Source organism: Camelina sativa, chromosome 11 (genome assembly GCF_030686135.1).
Source record: "Camelina sativa cultivar CO46 ecotype springtype chromosome 11, ASM3068613v1".
NCBI classification, from domain to species: Eukaryota; Viridiplantae; Streptophyta; class Magnoliopsida; order Brassicales; family Brassicaceae; genus Camelina; species Camelina sativa.
The window spans coordinates 25,233,520-25,252,035 of record NC_141890.1 but is presented as its reverse complement, the minus strand read 5'-3'; the positions used below and the strand labels follow the sequence as shown (position 1 = coordinate 25,252,035).

Genomic DNA, 18,516 nt, shown 5'->3' with positions numbered 1-18,516 from the left:
TAACTCATATCCTGTACATCACTATCACTATCAGATTCATGTTCAGAAGCAGTTGAAAACACTGATGCAGACGCTGATGCAGACACTTATTCAGAACTATCTTCAAAAGTTGTAAACGCCACAAAATTCTTCAGTTCTTCTTCTTCATCTGAATCAGTTTCAGAATCACTGGTAACAACATTCATAGTCTTCTTCTTATGCTTTGCTCACCCACAGTTTCTTTTTCTTCCATCCTTAGATTCTCAAATTGTGATGCCAATATATCCAACTTAGTTCTCTTAACACTTGAAGTACCCTCAAACATATTCTCCAATGACTTCCATGCTTTATGAGCTGATACACATTGAGAAATTAACTTGAAGTGGCTTGAATCAATAGCATTGTAAATCGTTGTCTCAGCCGTCGAATTACAACTTGATAGCTTTTTCTCTGCAACCGTCCACTTATCTCTTGGCTTAAGACTCTCAACTCCTTTATCATCCACAACTTTAGGAGGCTCCCAATGAAGCTTAATCGAATTCCAACAATCTTCATCAAGGTTACTAATAAACGCTTGCATACGAACCTTCCAATATCCGTAATTCGATGAATCAAGCAACGATGGTCTTGTCATAAACGTGCCTTCTCTGTATGAATTCATCACAACTGATTCATAGCTCTGCCTTACTCCCTGAACTATCCTCACCCTTGATCTGCCCGAAACTAGACTGAATCTCTATCGAGAACCCGCTCTGATACCACTTGTAAATGCATATAAGGTGCAAATAATAAAGTGCAGAAAGTAAATAACAAAAGAGCATTGTTAACGAGGTTTGGTTTTTCCTACTCCCCGGGACCACGTCCAGATTTCGAATCCACTAGAACAAGAAAGCAAATACAACCTATTCACAAACGCGTAAATCAAGCACAACCCTCTTAATTCACCGCTTCATTCTATAACATGAAATCTTAAGGAGAAATCTCTACCCTTAACTAAACTCACACCGAGCCTAGATTCAAACTAAGATAATCTAACCTTGGGCTAAACTCCCTCTGAGCCTAGACATCAGATCTCCAACTCTCTGGAGCAACCTTCACACACATGCCACACCGACGAACAAAGAAGCTTGAACAACACAAGCACCAAACCGCAAAACTAAGCCGCACACAATGAGAAAGATCTCTAGGATTATTACCTTTATCTCTCATCTCTCTTGCCTCTCTAGGACGTGCCTAACACCTCTTTATATACCCATCAAGACTTTCTAATCACCATAGGAGAAGATTTCCAAATTTCATAAGAAAATACCTTTTTCCTTTTTGCTATTTTCCTTTTCCTTGTAAAACTCCAATTTCCTCTTCAATTCATCCTCAAAACGTCTTTCAATATTGCCTTCTCAAACCTTCTATAAAATTCTCACACACATAAAACAACAGCAATCATGTATCACGTCTTGAATCACACAGACACACTAGTTCAGACAAACCAATACATCTTCACATCTAAACCAACAACTTTGCCTCTCCTTCAAGGTTGGGTCTAGTCTAGGTTTTTTAGTAACCCAGCTGAATCCAACATGAAAATATAAACGACTTGGGATATTTTTAGAGTAACCCATAGCGTAACGAAAGTGAGAGTATACATACCTAAACTTGCTTTAGAATTTTATAGGGCAAAGAACATATTCATCTTCTTTATTTGACTTATAATCTCTTATTTATCTCTCTCAAAATCTGGGGTTTGATTGGTTACCATAGTTAAAGCCAAAAGTAATCCAAATCCATTAAATTTGAATTAAACCAATTTTAATCCAAAATAAATCAAAGGCCTTGAATGACATCTGATTTTGTATTAGTTTTTAGGTTTTGGTTATGCAAAATCCACTTTTTAAGTCATTCACATTATAAAGAAAAATAGATTTTGTAAAAATTAGGAAAACCAGATTTTGGAGGATTTTGACAATACCTTCCTAAAATCCATAAACCACATTTTGTGGATTTTTCAACTTGGCTTTTTTCTTTTCCTTTTTCCTAAAATATTTTTATTCTAATTTTATTATCAAAAACTATATATAAAAAACAAAAACTAATTAAGTTACCATTCAAGATTTTGCAAAAACTAAAATCTACATCAAAAATCAAAAACTAAGAAAAAACAAAAACCAAAATCTAAAACTCATTTAAAAACCAACAACCATTCATGGCCAAAATTAACTCAAAATTCAGATTAATAGGAAACTTAATCTGAACCATGTTTAAACTGAAATTAGAATAAACCAAAAGATTGAACCGAAAGTATATTAATTGTAATCCAAAATAAGTCAAACAAAACCGGTCTTCTTGATTAAGATTTTGACTTTGACTGATTCAAGATCTCTTAATCTACAATGTCACTAGGTAACAACCCGCACATAGTGCGGATAAATCAATTTAAATAAAATTAGTATTTGGGATTTGATATTTGTTTGTATAAAATAAAATATGTAAATCATTCTTTTTTTTGTTTATTCAAATTTACGTTTATTTTATATAAAAATATGTTTTATCCGTGAACTATTTGAAAGTAAATAATAATTTTAACGCGGTGAAAAAATTTGTATAAAATTTATTTTAATAAAACATGAATAATTATTAAAATTTTAAAAGAAATTAATTTGTTGGTTTTTTAAAAAGTATAATTTAGTTTCAAATTAGACGCCTACAAATAGTTTAATTTAGTTAATGAATTTTTATTTAAGTCAGTAATGACATAGATGTAATTATGATTAATTAATGGGAAAATTGATTTAAAAGGACATTTTTTCTTCAATGTGTCCCATTATGCTTTTTTTTTGAAGTTTGGTAGAGTAGGTTTTAAAATACAGAAAAACTCAATTATACCCTTAATAACTCAATTAAACCCTTAATTGTAGAAAAAACCAAAATTTCCTTTTTCTGTATTTCTTCTTTTTTGTATACTTCCTAAATTTAATAAAAAAAATAATTCTTTTTTTTAATCTATTTCCTCATTTTTTTTACAAAATCTCGACATTACTCGCCTACCAAAAATAAAAAATCTCGACATTACTCTCTCTTTCTCAGGAGATATCGACACCCTTTTGTAACCCACCGGCGAGAATCGACGACTCCGGTAGCTTCTCCCACCGGCGAGGATCGACGACTCCGGTAGCTTCTTCTGCCGGCGACTACTCCGGTAGCTTCTCTCTCTCTCTCTCTTTCTCTCTCTCTCTCTCGCTCTCTCTCTCTCTCTCTCTCGACACAATTAAGTTTTTTCCCCAAATCTATTTCAAAATTTTTCCCCAAATTTATTTCCAATCGATTTCTATCTCTCTCTCTCAATCGATGCATGCAATTGTTTGTTTGGATTATTGTGGTTGTGTTTTTTTCCCCCAAATTTGATAATGTATCGGCAACACATGTTTTGCTTTTGGGTGATGTCAATATAGTTTCTATATGTGATTGATTGTTGTGGGACAATTTTTTTTCCCCAAATTTGATAATGTATCGATTGAAATTTGTGTTTTTTCTTCCCCAAATTTGATAATGTATCGACCTCCAAATTTTGCTTTTGGTTGATGTCAATATAGTTTCTATATGTTAAGACTTCATTGATTGTAAACTTAAAAATAGTTTACAGTTAGTATAGCTAATCGATCATGTTCATCATGTGTTAGGATAGGGATTTGGATTCATACTAATGAATTTCATTTTTCTTAAATTTTTTTTTGTGTAGCTATGGAAACAGAATTTCCTAAACGCCTATTTAGAGATGGATTTGAGCCACAAGTGAAGAAGATTAACAATTCCTGTCGAATTTCTATCTTGGGCAAAGTCAAACAAGCATTACCTAAAGAGTATGAGAAAGTGAAGAATGATCCAGTCTTTTCACATGTCTTTTCAATCTACGAGAATGGTTTAGGGTATTCAGGGCGTTTGATACACAGCATGATGTCTAGGCAATTGGTTACAAAGAAAAAAGAGAGATATGGTTTGTGTTTGGAGGGAAGCCACTCAGATTTTCAATGCAAGAGTTTCATGTTGTGACTGGGCTCAAATGCACTGCCGATTCTAGTTGTGATTTAGAGAATTGGAAAGATGATGGTGGGTTTTGGAGCAAATTGATGAAGAGAAAAGGTCTGACGATTAGCATTAAGAGCTTGGTTGATGTGCACTTACCTGTAATTCACAAATGGAATGAGGTAGATAAGATCCGACTGGTGTATCTTCTTGTGATAGCTGGGTTGGTTATGGCTAAGGATGAGAAAAAGTATATTCCACTCAAATACATCCAGATGGTAATGGATCTTGATAAGGTGAGGACTTATCCTTGGGGTCTTAAAGCTTTTAAAAGTCTTGCTAAGTCTATCATAGAAAAAAGAGAAGATTTGAAGAAGATCAATAGCTATGCATTAGATGGTTTCTCATATGCATTTCAAATATGGGTGATGGAGGCAATTCTAGACATTGGAAAGTTGTTGGGAGAAAAGATTATCACAGAATTTAGAGAAGCTCCTCGATTTTCTAACTGGAAAGGCGCAGCCAAAGTATCATATGATGATATCATACAACTAGAAAGTACATTTGGACCAAAGGTACTTTCTTTGCCAATCCAACTCTTATCACATGTTTTTTTGTTAATAGTTGATGTCATTGTTTAATCTTAAGTTCTAACAGTTTTTATTTTATTTTATTTTAGGATATTGTTTATCCATACATATCTATTACTGGCGATTATGACATTGTTGACTCCATGGAGTTTTTATGGCGTGAAGAAACTAGCGATGGTGAAGTCGATGCATTGAAAGCTAAGATCAGTTCTGAAAATGATTTTGGAGACCATATTTGGGGAACTGTACAAGTTGATGATGTGGACGGTGAACATAATCAAGTAAAAGATGATGTTGGCAGTGAGGTGTGCAAAGAAATCAAGGGTCTAGTGCAACAAAGAGTGGTGAGAGTATGCAAGCTGCTAATGACGAAGAGTCAGGTTGCAAGAGAAAGAGACAACCTGATCATGGTGCAGAGAGGAGGAAAAAGAAACTGCTCTATGAGCGAGCAGCAACAACACATCGAGCTGCAACAAATGAACAAATGAAGTCTTTTATTAATGTGTTTGAGACTTGTTTCAAGAGTTTTGAGAAGAAGGTTGACAGTCGACTGGAAAAAATAGAAAAGGATGTCTCACTGTTGAAGGATGCTATAACTTCAGCTGGAATTACAATAAGCACTCAAGCCACGGTTGAGCAACCATCCATTCCAGCAGAAAAGAAGGGTAAATCTGTGGTACATAAGACTTAAATCTCTATGTTATGTTGTGTTTTTTTAAGACTCTAAAAGAATATGTAATCGGATATGTATGTACGTGGGTGTAATAATTTGTGTTAATATTTTTGTTAAACTTTTTGTATTGACAGGATGAATCATTTTTAATTGATGATATTTTCACTCATCATAGTGAAATAGATCTTCATTTGGATTCCCAAGAATTTTTACAAAAAACAGTAGGACACCTATCTCAAAAGACAGATGTACTTGGGTTTGATCCTACATATAATGTATTGTGCAAAGATGACATCAGAAATCGGAGTCCTCGAAACGAGGGTGAACATGATGAGGATTCTGTTTTGGTGTTTGTTTCTGATGATCGATTCAATGCTTTTGCAGCATGGAGTAGAACACTGGGGTAAGTTGTTCAATTGTGTTTTTCCTATTATTTTTTTCAATGAGGCTTATGCACAATGTTTTCTTTTTGCAGAATGCTTAAGTTGGGTCCGAGTGTAATTAATGATGAATTACTAAGTCGAGTCATGACAAGCTACGTTTGGCTTCGGAATCACGTACGTTTCATGTTATTTTTGTCAATATATTTTTTATTGTCAACGTTTGATTTTTGTCCATTATATTTTTTTCCAGGAAATAGATGCTATGATGTATATATTTCGGGAGAATACATCTTTAGGCCGACTGAAGTCAAATCATGTTGGCTTCATGAATTGTCTGTTTAGCATGCAAATCAAAATCGAATATTTGAAGTTTATCAAAGATAAAAAAGGCCACAAATGGGATTCTATGATCTTGGGTTATGCCAACGGTGACTTGCCTTCTCATGGAAAGACGGGGAAGAAATGGGCATTAGACTTCGACAGAGTTTACACTCCTGTGTTCGTCAATGATAATCACTGGATATCTCTGTGCATTAATTTTGGCCTAAGAACAGTTGAAGTATTTGATTGTTCTGGTCGCACCCACAGAAGTCATGTAGATCCTTTTGCAATCCTCATCCCTCGACTTGTGAAGGAAGTTCAGACCAAAACCTATGGTAAATATCTTCATGTGGCTCCATATTCTATCATTTTTGCTTCAGTGCCACCAAATCTTAATAAGTCATGCTCTGACTACGGAGTGTATGCACTTAAATACATAGAGTGTCATATGCTTAACCTAGATATGAGTTTGAACGATGACAACATTAAAGAAGCTCGTACGAAGATTGCAGTTGATTTGTGGGAAGCAGCATCTGATCCTGTGTTCATTGAGCGAATGGGAAAGTATGAGCCTCCATCTATATTGCCTCATATTGTAGACCTTATTTAAATTTAAGATTTTGCTAGGATTATTATTGCGACTGTAGTATGTCACTCACTTCATGTTTTTTATTGCTGAAAATTTTATTTAGCTTTTGTTTTTAAGCTTTACGTGTTACATAAATCTAACGAAGCACACACATCAATATTTCAAACACGTCCAAAACAAAAGCTTGTTTAATATGTCACTACCATTTAATTGTTTTCTATGATTAAGACAAATACAACGTTCAAAACAAAATCTTGTTTACCATCAGAAATTCAAAATAACATCCAAAACAAAACATCAATTATTTTGAAACATAAGAAGTTCAAAATAAAAAAACATAAGAAAGCCAATAACATGTATTTGAAACATAAGAAATTCAAAATAAAAAAACATAAGATATCCAATAATGTGAACTCCAAATAGTGACAAAGAAGACTACATCATAAATCCTCAAAGATTAGCCTCCATTTTACTAGCAAGACCAGCCTGCGAAGATGAAAAAAAATAATGAATGTTAAATTAAAGAAACTAAAACATGTATTTGAAATGATGTGTAAAAGTTGCTGAACAAACCTATTATTAGATCGTGTTTTCACATGTCGATCTATTGTGGCCTTCTTTACCACAACGGCCACACTTACGCCTCTTCGCTCCTTGTGACAATCTTATCTTGTCTTCCACTGATTCGTATCTTCTTTTTCTTCTTCTACCAGCTCCTCTTCTTGTCTCAGGTGGTATAATTTTTACATCACCAACAGTTTCGGGAACACACCATTCATCTTCAGGAACACCTATAGGATTAATGGTTTCCTCGTACAATGATCTCCATGCAGCAGTAGTGAACACATCATCAGCGTATGGGTACAGATTTTTTCCAATACTAAAACATGCTTTTATGGCATGTCTACAAGGAAGTTTTCCTATGTCGAACTTTCCACATGAACAAGTCCTCTTCTCCAAATCAACAATAAAATCTACTCCTCTACCTTTAATCTGTAATATGAATTGAGAAATAGGATAAGCTTTAAATTTTTCACCCTTCTCTATTCTTCTAGAAATCTTCTTCTCCACCTCAATGGTTAAAGGGTCGTTCTGCTGCTCACTTAATGCCCTACGCTCATAAAACCAGCGGGTTAACATTTCTCTAATGCTATCTAACAAAGGAATTATTGGATACTCTCTCGGTGATCTTAAAGCTGAATTTATTGATTCAACAGGGTTGTTGGTGTTTATGTGATATCTATATCCAGGAAAATGACATCTAGCCCATTTTTTCACATCAGCCTCCTGTAGATAACCTCCAATCGCCGGACTGATATTGCAAATTTCCGCAAAATGTTTATCAAACTCAGCAACTCTATAAGCTTTTGACGCTTTTGCAAGACGACCAGCCACACCTCTTCCTTTATAATTTGTTACCACATTACCTATCAAGTGGTGGATGCAAATACCATGTTTAGCCAACGGGTAGATTTTTCCAATCATTTTACCAATAGATATATGTCGATCTAACACAAAAGCTAAATCTTTGTCATCCGCAATAACAACCTTAAGCTGCATTAAAAACCACTCCCATGAAGCATCATTCTAAGAATCAGCAATCCCAAATGCAATTGGATACAAATTATAGTTACCATCTATGGTCGTAGCAACTAGTAGAACTCCTTTGTATTTGCTCTTTAAAAACGTTCCGTCAAGTACAATTACCTTCCGAATTTTCTTGTAGAACCCTCTTATTGATTGACCAAATGAAATGAATAGATACTTGAATCTACCATCACAATCAATATTATAATTTGTATGCATACCAGGATTCGCCTCTTTTAGCATGTGCAAGTAGTTAGGTATCTTAGCAAAACTTTTCTCTGGGATTCCTCTTACTTCGTTAACTGCATACTCACGAGATTCCCAAGCTTGGGAATAAGTTAGCTCACATCCATTCTCCGTACGTATAATATTAATGATGTCATTGGGTTTAGGTCCCTCCTTGACATTCATAATTATGTTTGATGAGATTCCCGATTGTTCTTGCTGAAGGTGTTCTACCAAATTTCATTTTCCTTGAAGGAGCACAAGTATGGCTACCCACATACTTGTTGATTTTCCAACACGTAGACCCTTCTAAGCACTCAGCATGAACACACCATTTGCAAACATTATCAATACAGCGTATACACCATAATCTTGTACCAGATTTAGTAACTCTGTAATCGAAGTTATACTTCATGGCAAAAATTTCTAAACTTGCCTGTAAAGCTTCCTTGCTTTTGAAATATTACGCCTTCTTTACCATAGAATCAACCATCTTAGATCTAGCACCAACTTCAGCGTCCTTAGAAGTTATGAAGTTACAATCATTCGGTTTTGCTTTGCTCACAATTTTTTGCTGTTTTTCACGGTGGAGACTGTCAACGCCTCCCTCACTTGAATCACTTGGTTCCTTATTCAAATCAATATTACTTCTATCATTAACTGTGGTTTTAAACGTCACACACAACCGTATGTTATTCTTCATTCTCCAATAAGCAACAAAATTTTTCACTTGGCGATCATTCATCATAACAACCGGAGGAGAATCAACACTGAGATCAAAGGGTAAATAACTGAATTCCACATCAACCATGTTTAGAGATTGTATTTCATAGTCTTCCAAAACCATCATCTTTAGCTCTTCAAGAGTTGAATTGGCTTGAAAAGTAAGAAGTCTCCCACGTTTTTCTTCATCAACAATAAATCTCCATTCACTTTGCCCGATACATCTCCATATACCACATGTTACATAGATTTGCAACATTTTGCAAAATCAACTCTTGAATGAAAGAACACAAAATTTAGGTTTACAAGCGTGAAGAATGAAAAAAAACTCTCTTAAACCTAAGGTAATCGATTAATAATGTTTTCTAAACTCTCTCAGAACACGTTTTCTAAACTTGTTAGAACATAATCTTAAGAATATATATGATTTCCATAATTTTGGGATTACGTAAATATTTTGTTTCCTTAAATTTAGGATTCAGTTACCTTGTTTAACATAAGTCTAGACTTTGTAGACTATATTTTCTAAGTTATGAAGAAAATAGAATAAGATGTAGAATATATCTTCTAATTTCCGCAGGGCACATGAAAAATGTAGATTTCATATTCTGACTTCTGTAGAATATGTATAAAGTGAAGAAAACAAATTCTAATATTTTTAGAATATAGAGTTATGTGTAGAACATATATTCTAGTTTTTGTAGAACACATATAAATTCCGACTTCTACAAGTTTTAGAAGATAAATCTATTCTAAAGATTATAGAACAAGTACAATGCGTAGAATTAGTATACGACCATATTTAGAACATGTATAGCACGTAGAATTCATAATCTAATATCTTTAGAATATATCAAATTAGTAGAATATGTATTCAAAATATTGCAGAAATATTTTTTGTCAATGTTAAAACACATTTTTTTCATCAAATACACCTTTTGGCAATCTCTTCTTTATATTATTTATTTGTTTTGAGGGAAATAAATTTTTAAAATTGCTTAAAAGTTAGTTTCAATTTTTTTTAAGGGTAGTTTAGGCATACTCAATAATGTACCGTAGAAGGCATAATGGGACAAATTGAAGAAAAAATGTCCTTTTAAATCAATTTCCCCTTAATTAATAGGGTTTATTAGCTAAAATGTGTTTTGAGTTCGCTGGCAACGATACATCGGCATTTTTTCAAGAGTGCTTAGACAGGGGATTATTACAAAATGTAATAGTGGTGAGGAAAGCTACGAGTTGTCGTTCTAATCTACGTTATTGCAATTTCCAATTACTAGCCAGTGTTTCGAGGACCATTTTTAAGAACATCGACTAAGGTCACTTCATCATCAACAACAACAACAAAAAAAAAACATCGAATCCAGCCACGTACGTGTCTTCTTCAAAGAAAGAGTCTTATTATTTTGTCTTCCATTTAAGTAAACATCCAAGCCATCTAACTTAAACCAGTTTGACTGTTTGAGACTAGTATTTTGATTTTTGAAGATATTAAATTATGGTTTTGAAGACTAGTTTGGTTTTCTTTATGTAACATAGACGATGTTAAATCTCCTATATAATAAAACGTAAGTACACAACTTTTTTTTGTAGGCTATATAATTTTTATAAGTTAGTTACAAAATATATTATACATTAAATATAGGTTGGTTACAAAAGAACATTATAGATTAATTGGTCAATCTGTGCGCTATATGATTACATTTAAGAATATCCAAATGAATCTTTTTAAAGAGAATATTCAAATGATTTATATAATTTCCTAAATAAAAGCTTTAGTATTCCATGCATCTATTGTTACAAAATATATACTGTTAGACATAAAAATATATTTTTAGGCGTAAAAAGGAATAAAATCTTCATAATTTATCATATTTAATCGTGATTTCCGAGATCTTATTGTGCAACTGAAAATAAAATCTTACCTAAGCACGGATCATATTAAAATACTTTCACCAAACAAGTTCAAAAATTAAAATAAAAACAAACAACAAACATAACCATTTTTCATACATAAAATTACAAAATTAACAATATAAAACTTATAAAATAGATATTTTTTTCATGTCATCATATTTAGCATATGATTTATTGTATAATGTTTTATCCAAAAAAAGTTTTAAAAATAATTATATAAATTATATTTTATTTTAAAATTATAATATAAATAAAATGAATTTCAAACTGTGTTCTAGCATGGTGCTAATCTAGATGACTTTTATTACATTATTGACCATCTTTGGACTATTAGATAGTAGTTTAATTAAATTGGCATAGAAGTGATGTCTCACCAATACACACTCTAATATAATAAATAAAATTATTTTAGTAAGAAGACACAACACCTGTTTCACTTTAGTTTGGGTTCATTCATTCACTAAAGACCTTTCACTTTCGATTCAAGATTGTTTCACTTTCGATTCATTCAAGATTGGTTCCTTTTAATGGTCTCGTTTTGTTTCGGGTTAGTTTCTCAAGCTCAATCTTGAAGAAGACAAGAACAAAGTGGAGGTATCCTTGTCCTTGCTTGATTCTTACTCAATTCATTTGATGTGATTATTAATCCTGAGTTGGGGTGATGAGAATTAGAATCATTACCGGATTGGAGAGATTTCATCTTTCCGACATCCGGAGATTGCTGTTGGGAACCATTGTCACAGTTGGTTTCGTTGTTCTGCTTGTTCAGTGTTTTGGTATTCCTTCTTTTTACTGGTCTCCTCCTCCAGTTAAGGTTTCAGTGATTGACTTAACCAATTCTAATGTCACTCAAGTTTCTGTTATGAATTACATAAATCTCTCTGATGATGAGGAATTTGTAAAGAGGGATCTTGGTAGAGAAAATGCTGTTGTAATTAGTAAGGAGAAGGTAGAGTTTAATGTATCTGTTATTGGTAGACCAAATATATCATTGAGGAAGACTAAAATGGTGGTTGAGAGCTCAGAATCAGATCCAACTTCGGTTTTAGTTCGGGGTAAAGATAGTAGGAAAGGTGATGTTTTGTCTATAAGGAGGCACAAGAGAAGAGGGGCTGCGGTTTCGATATCTCAGATGAACTCGTTGCTGATCCAGAGTCTTTCTTCTTTTAAATCTCCTGTAAGAATTTTGATTGTTGAATTCTCATTTTTTTTGATTCAAGAAAAAACTGTTGAAAGATATTATCTTACATTCCATTTTCGTTTTTTTCTTTTGTGTAGAAGCCTCGGTGGTCATCAGCTCGAGACTCTGAAATGCTCTCTGTGAGATCAGAGATTGAGAAAGCCTCTGTTTTGCATGACACTCTTGGACTTAGTGCCTCGCTTTATCGAAATATCTCCAAGTTTCAAAGGTCAGCCTTATAATGAATTCAATCTCAGTTTTTCTCTGCAAATCTTAGGACACGCTTATTATAAAAGAGTAAAATGTAGAGACTTAAGAGACTACTGTTGGTTAGCTAACTTTGAGATGTTGGAGTGTTTGGATTAAGAGTGGTGATATATGTCAAAGACTTTATGTGTTGCTTATTTTAGGAGTTACGACTTGATGGAGAGGAAACTCAAAGTGTATGTGTATAAGGAAGGAGAGAAACCAATATTTCATACGTCAATACCTCGAGGGATTTATGCCTCAGAAGGTTGGTTCATGAAACTCATGGAAAGCAACAAGAAGTTTACAGTAAGAGATCCAAGGAAGGCTCATTTGTTCTACATACCCATCAGCATAAAAGCTCTTAGGTCTTCTCTGGGACAGGATTTTCAGACACCAAGGAGCCTTGCAGACCATTTAAAGGAATATGTCGATTTGATAGCAGGAAAGTACAAGTTCTGGAACCGAACTGGTGGAGCCGATCATTTCCTTGTTGCTTGCCATGATTGGGTACTATTATTTTCTTTCTGTCTTTCTTTTTGTCTTTTACATCAATGAGAGTCTCTTTGATTTAAGATCTGCTGAGTAAAGCTCTGAAGGTTGAAACTGGCAGGGGAACAAACTGACAAAAAAAACCATGAGGAATAGCGTTCGAGCACTTTGTAACTCAAATGTTGCCCAAGGATTCAGAATTGGGAGTGATACAGCTTTACCGGTCACATATATACGCTCAGCCGAGTCTCCTCTTGAGTACCTAGGTGGAAAAGCTCCGTCCGAAAGGAAGATTCTTGCATTCTTTGCTGGAAGCATGCACGGATATCTCCGTCCGATACTAGTAAAGCTTTGGGAGAATAAAGAACCTGACATGAAGATTTTTGGTCCAATGCCTCGTCACCCTGAAAGCAAGAAACAATACCGAGAATACATGAAAAGCAGCCGGTAAGATAATGTTACAATGAAACGTTTTATATACGGTTTTGGTTCTTGAGAAGTTCAAATTCTCATTTCAACAGGTACTGCATATGCGCGAGAGGTTATGAAGTCCACACTCCTAGGGTTGTCGAGGCTATCATGAATGAATGTGTTCCGGTCATCATTGCTGACAACTACGTGCCTCCTTTTTTCGAGGTTTTGAACTGGGAGGAATTTGCAGTGTTTGTTGAAGAGAAAGATATCCCAAATCTGAGAAACATTCTGCTGTCGATACCGGAAGAGAGATATATCGGCATGCAAGCAAGGGTAAAAGCGGTGCAGCAACATTTCCTGTGGCACAAGAAAGCGGTGAAGTTGGATCTTTTCCATATGATTTTGCATTCAATTTGGTACAGCCGAGTTCATAGAATTAAAACCAGGTGAAAACAACATTTATGTGAATGCATTTGAGTGGTTATCACCACTACCTTTATAACTGTATTCAACTCAGTTAATGGTTTTTGCTGATCTTTCGATAATGATTACAGAGGAGAAGAAAGTTAAAAGAAAGTTAAAAACCTTAGTGTTCTGCAGGGATATATCACTGAAATCTTTTGACTCATTCAAGAAAATTTGTCAAGAAACACATTTGTTCTTTCTTAGTTTCAAGTTACAACCAGTTTACTCATACCCTAAAATAGCACTAAAACAAGTTTTATAGACAAATGTAGCACACATTTCATAAATCTCCAAAATAGCACTATTTAACACATTAAAATATTTAAAATTAATTTCTAGAATTTTTTTTTTTTAGGTTGAGTTCTTAATTTCACATTTATTATATAGTTTTGAGGGATGGAGTTTAGTATTTTAAATTTCAGATTTACTTTTGAATGATTAATTGGTGCTATTTTTGGAATATTAGAGATTTTGTATAAATATTCATTCTAAAATATTGAGACTGCCATTTGCAAAAGATAATTTTATGAAAATCTTACAAAATTTAAAGTAAAATGGATTAGTTTGCAATTTTTTAAAATAAAAGGTGTTAATTGTAAAATAAAAATATAATCTATTAGGAATATTATTTTATAGAGGGAAAAATAGAGAAAACCATTGAAGCAAAATTCATCTCTATTATAGAAGAAAAAATAGAGAAAACCATTGGAGATGATCTAAGTTTGGAAAAAAAACTTATTTTCATGCTATTTTTAAGAATCTCCCTATATTTAGTGACAACATATTTCATACTATGCTACAATCCAAAACAGATAATCATAAGAACCAGAAAGTTAAAAACCTAAGTTAAAAAGGAGAAAAGAAAAAAAAAAAAAAAAAAAAAGAAGAAAAAAAGACACTGCACTCCAGACTCTATATATTTATTTTCCTTCTGTGATCACCACAGAGGTAACATCATTCAACAAACTTGTCTTTTGCATCATGCATTCATGTTTTTTGTTCTTTAGCATATCTTCAGTTTTCTTACATTCCAGTTCATTGGCCTTGATAAGCACATAACCGAAGTGAACCGGTGTCAACTAGGTTAAAAATAGAAAATAGATGTGGTTTCATTATTGCTTTGTTATTTCACAGTAGATCTATATAGGAGCTTGCGAAAGGTTTTTGACATGACTAAACGAACTGGTAAAGATAATAATTTTCTTACAGGATTTGTAATATGGTAAATATTACTAAATTTAAAAGGTAAAATCATCAATGCATAGTTTAAAAGTGTGACACATCATAATCTTCTAAACTTAAACTTTCACACCAAAAAAAAAAAAATCTTATAAACTTAAAATTGTGACACATCATAATCTCATAATCTTAGGTTGTGATACATCATCAATTTATAACTTAAAATTATGACACATCATAATCTCATAATTAAAAATTGTGACACATCATAATTTCATAATCTAAAATTATGACACATCATTAATTCATAACTTAAAATTTTGCCACATTACTAACTCATTTCCTTTAGGACTTGATTAGTTTTCCGGTGATTATCGGCAAACGTGTTACCAAACGTTTACTGTAACATCCATTTATAATATATAATCCATTTATGGTGCTAATTCATTAAAAAAAAAAAAAGGTAGGCAACTAAGGATTCGCATATTAACCACACCGAGCTGAAATGCTTCGATTGAAAGTTGAAAAAGAACCAAAATAATTCTATACAAGGAAAAAAAATCAAACGGTATAGAATATTGTGAGATGCTATGAAGAGAAATATATATTGGTGATGTTGAATCTATTTCATACGATTTTACATTCAATTTGGGATAGCCGAATTTATAGGCTAAAAATTAATCTCCACTAGTACATTTATTGTAACTGTCGATCTGTATTTAATTTATTGTGGTGTTAATAATTGGGTTATTGTTTAAATGGGCCTTTGTGCCACAAAAAATTTGAAATAGAGTATTTCTGTCTGTGCTTTGCGTATTTAGACCTTTTTGTTTCGCAAAATGATGATTGTACCCTTCTTTTTTCTTCTCCGTGCTTTGCATCATCTTCATCGTTTTTTATTGTCTCAGTTTAATCCATCACCTATCTTCGCTTCCGATTATTTAATTGATTGTCTTTTGAAAAAAAAGAAAAATCTAAACCCTAAAGGGATAATGTATAGTGAACCCGAGAGCTATAATTTTAACAACGATTGAATCAATTAAGATTTTTTTTTCTTAAACGATAACAACAAACTTAATTTTTTATGTGATTGTTTACAAAATGAATCAAAACATCCAATAAACCATCAAATCTAAACTAAATTTCAAAACTGCATATTTATGATTGGCAACATCGACTCCATTATTGACTCGTTGCCACCATCAACTATCATCATCGCCGCCGCACTACGTTGCCGTTCTTAAGTGAAGATCTCACCACCATTATCATCGGATCTCAACATCAGTACTATCTCGTATGAAGTGTCTTCCCAAAAGGCATAGTAACGAGAGAGAATTGAGATTCCTCATCACCCAATTTCCATGACTCGTTGTGGAGATCGAGAAAAAAAAACATTTGCAGTAGAAGAAAGAGGAAAATAGAAGATGGGGCAAAGCTATATTCTGTCAAGGTTTTTTTGGCATGGGCAAATATTTAAAAGATTACCTTCTTTTGGAGAAGTTCAAGATCTGAATCTTTTATTCGACTTTGGGAGAGACGAGAGAGAAGAGTAGTAAAGCGAGAGAGAAAGAGCAGGGTAGTTTCGTCATTTTTAGCAAAAAAAAACCTAAATTCATAATTACGGACAAAAAATTCCTATTAAATAATACCTTTAAAAAAAAATGCTTATCCTATAATTAACTCGTTAATAATTTGATTGTACGAGGCTCCTACTGTATAAAGGGCGTAAAGTGTAATTTGTTGATTATGTTAAGGCATCTCTAGTGAGAAGTGCTTTCTATAGGTTACTTTCTTACTTAAGGCCAAAAAAAATTAAAAAAATTATAATAAAGTCTAATAATCAGAGAATCACTTCTCAAATAAGGAGCTGGAGCAACCTGAAACGGTACTTATCAGGTTTTGATTGGTTTTCGAATAAATATATATTAAAAATTATTTTTTTCTTTCTCTTTTGCGATCCTCTCTCTTTTCTCTTTCGAGGTGAATCCATGCCCGATTAATCTCTCGATGTTTCTTCTGATGGCCACACACAAGCTTTGTCTTCTCATCTCTGATTTAGTGCATGTCGTTAATTTTTTTTTTGCCCGTCTCTCCCTTGTATCACCCACCGTCTCTCTCTTTCTCGCATCACAATGACTATTCAATTTGTGATTAGGTTCGGATTCAACTTGAATTAAACTTTGATTAATCTATGTATCTACTAGAAAAAACAAATTTGTCTCCTAAATTCTTTCTCAGGCACTAATACTGAGGAACCAATTTTGAAAATCTTTTCTGATGCCGGTGGAGCTCTAGCTCACCGGTATTGGAACCTCTCTACCTGCGGCCCATTCTTTGCTTTCATCCCTCTCATTTCTTTAAGTTTTTCCCCATTTAGTTTTCTTTTTTAGCCACAAATCTTCCCTCCCTCCTCAGATCCCGGTGAATTTTCATTAGATAGAGCCAAAAGGCGCAGGAGGCTTCCGGTGAAACCCCTCCCCCTTTATCTAATTTCTTCAGCTGGCGTAAAGGATCCACAAACAGCCAACATGCTTAACTCCAGATCTGGATGTCTGCTCTCCCCTTAAAAAGCTTTTTTCTAAGGTCCCGAGGTTAGCAGCCGCGCTCCTTTTGGACCATCTGCTTCTTCCCACCCGGTGGAGATGTCGACGGCACAAGGCATCTCCTTTGACAAGCAAAGCTTTAATCCTTCCAATCACAAACTGTTTTTGTGGTCTCCTGTCCCAACCACTGATTTCTATTCCGGCTTGCTTTTGTCGAAGCCTTGTCCACCAGAGATGTCCGGTCTCTTGCAAATCTTCCCACCATCTCCGGACTACCGCCGCCGCATGCTCACTCAAACTAGGCCAACCTCCAAGGAAAGAGTTCTTCCTCTCGTGGGCCTTGTATCTGTTGACGGCCCTTTAACGCATCACCAAACCAAGCCCACAACAAAAATTTCCAGGTACGATTATTGTTATCTCTTGTGGACATCAATCTTTAGCCAATGGTGTGATCAAGATTACGAACTCTATGATTGCCATCTGAATAGTAATTCATCATTGTTGCGTTGGTGTCACTTGATATCATTGAGAATCCTGGTAATAGTAACCATTTTGGAGCTCAGGTTTGTTGGTTCCTTGACCGTGTTTTGCCGATTACAAATCTTGTGTGGAATTCTTGATCACCATTTTCATGGACGGGAGGATCCACCTGATTTGTTACGGCCTTACACTTACTTTTTTGTACCTGTTAGTAACTCCATTGGTAAGCTTTATGACTCCCAATACCCTGGAACCATCCTCTCGTCGGAAGCTCAGGTCTGTTTTTTATCTTTCAGTGTCTCACCGGCTACATAATTTGTGTGGAATTCTTGATCACCATTGTCATGGCAGAGAGGACCCACCTTTTATGCTACGGTTTTACACTTATTGCTTGCGAATCCTGATTTTAGCTTCAATGGTGAACCTTATTTCTCCTAAGTTTTTGAAGTCTTATGGCACTTTAGTTCTGATTCCAATTTACCGAGGATGTGATGATGGTCTCAGAGTTTTCTC

General features: G+C 34.1%; 3 protein-coding genes and 1 pseudogene across 3 annotated transcripts; 2 read left to right on the top strand and 2 right to left on the bottom strand.

Moving 5' to 3' along the window:
* The first annotated feature begins 3,714 nt into the window (after window positions 1-3,714).
* Window positions 3,715-6,573, top strand: LOC109127319 (uncharacterized; annotated as a pseudogene).
* Window positions 6,574-7,115: 542 nt separating this feature from the next.
* Window positions 7,116-8,155, bottom strand: LOC147934366 (uncharacterized). The gene has a single exon (XM_087470845.1). The coding sequence runs from the start codon at window positions 8,110-8,112 to the stop codon at window positions 7,132-7,134; it is 981 nt and encodes a 326-aa protein (XP_087326971.1). The 5' UTR covers window positions 8,113-8,155; the 3' UTR covers window positions 7,116-7,131.
* On the bottom strand, window positions 8,140-8,550 carry LOC147934365 (uncharacterized). The gene has a single exon (XM_087472604.1). The coding sequence runs from the start codon at window positions 8,548-8,550 to the stop codon at window positions 8,140-8,142; it is 411 nt and encodes a 136-aa protein (XP_087328730.1).
* Window positions 8,551-11,352: 2,802 nt separating this feature from the next.
* Window positions 11,353-13,912, top strand: LOC104724059 (putative glycosyltransferase At3g07620). Its single transcript, XM_010442506.3, has 5 exons — window positions 11,353-12,181; window positions 12,283-12,413; window positions 12,595-12,940; window positions 13,044-13,369; window positions 13,444-13,912. The coding sequence occupies exons 1-5, from the start codon at window positions 11,666-11,668 to the stop codon at window positions 13,784-13,786; spliced, it is 1,662 nt and encodes a 553-aa protein (XP_010440808.1). The 5' UTR covers window positions 11,353-11,665; the 3' UTR covers window positions 13,787-13,912.
* The last annotated feature ends 4,604 nt before the right edge of the window (window positions 13,913-18,516 follow it).

Excerpts from the sequence above, each read along its gene's own strand:
- LOC147934366 (XM_087470845.1), bottom strand. The coding sequence starts at position 8,112 with ATGCAGCTTAAGGTTGTTATTGCGGATGACAAAGATTTAGCTTTTGTG.
- LOC147934365 (XM_087472604.1), bottom strand. The coding sequence starts at position 8,550 with ATGAATGTCAAGGAGGGACCTAAACCCAATGACATCATTAATATTATA.
- LOC104724059 (XM_010442506.3), top strand. The coding sequence starts at position 11,666 with ATGAGAATTAGAATCATTACCGGATTGGAGAGATTTCATCTTTCCGAC. Across the intron at positions 12,414-12,594 it reads AATATCTCCAAGTTTCAAAG|GAGTTACGACTTGATGGAGA; the intron begins GTCAGCCTTATA and ends TGCTTATTTTAG. Across the intron at positions 13,370-13,443 it reads GAATACATGAAAAGCAGCCG|GTACTGCATATGCGCGAGAG; the intron begins GTAAGATAATGT and ends TCATTTCAACAG.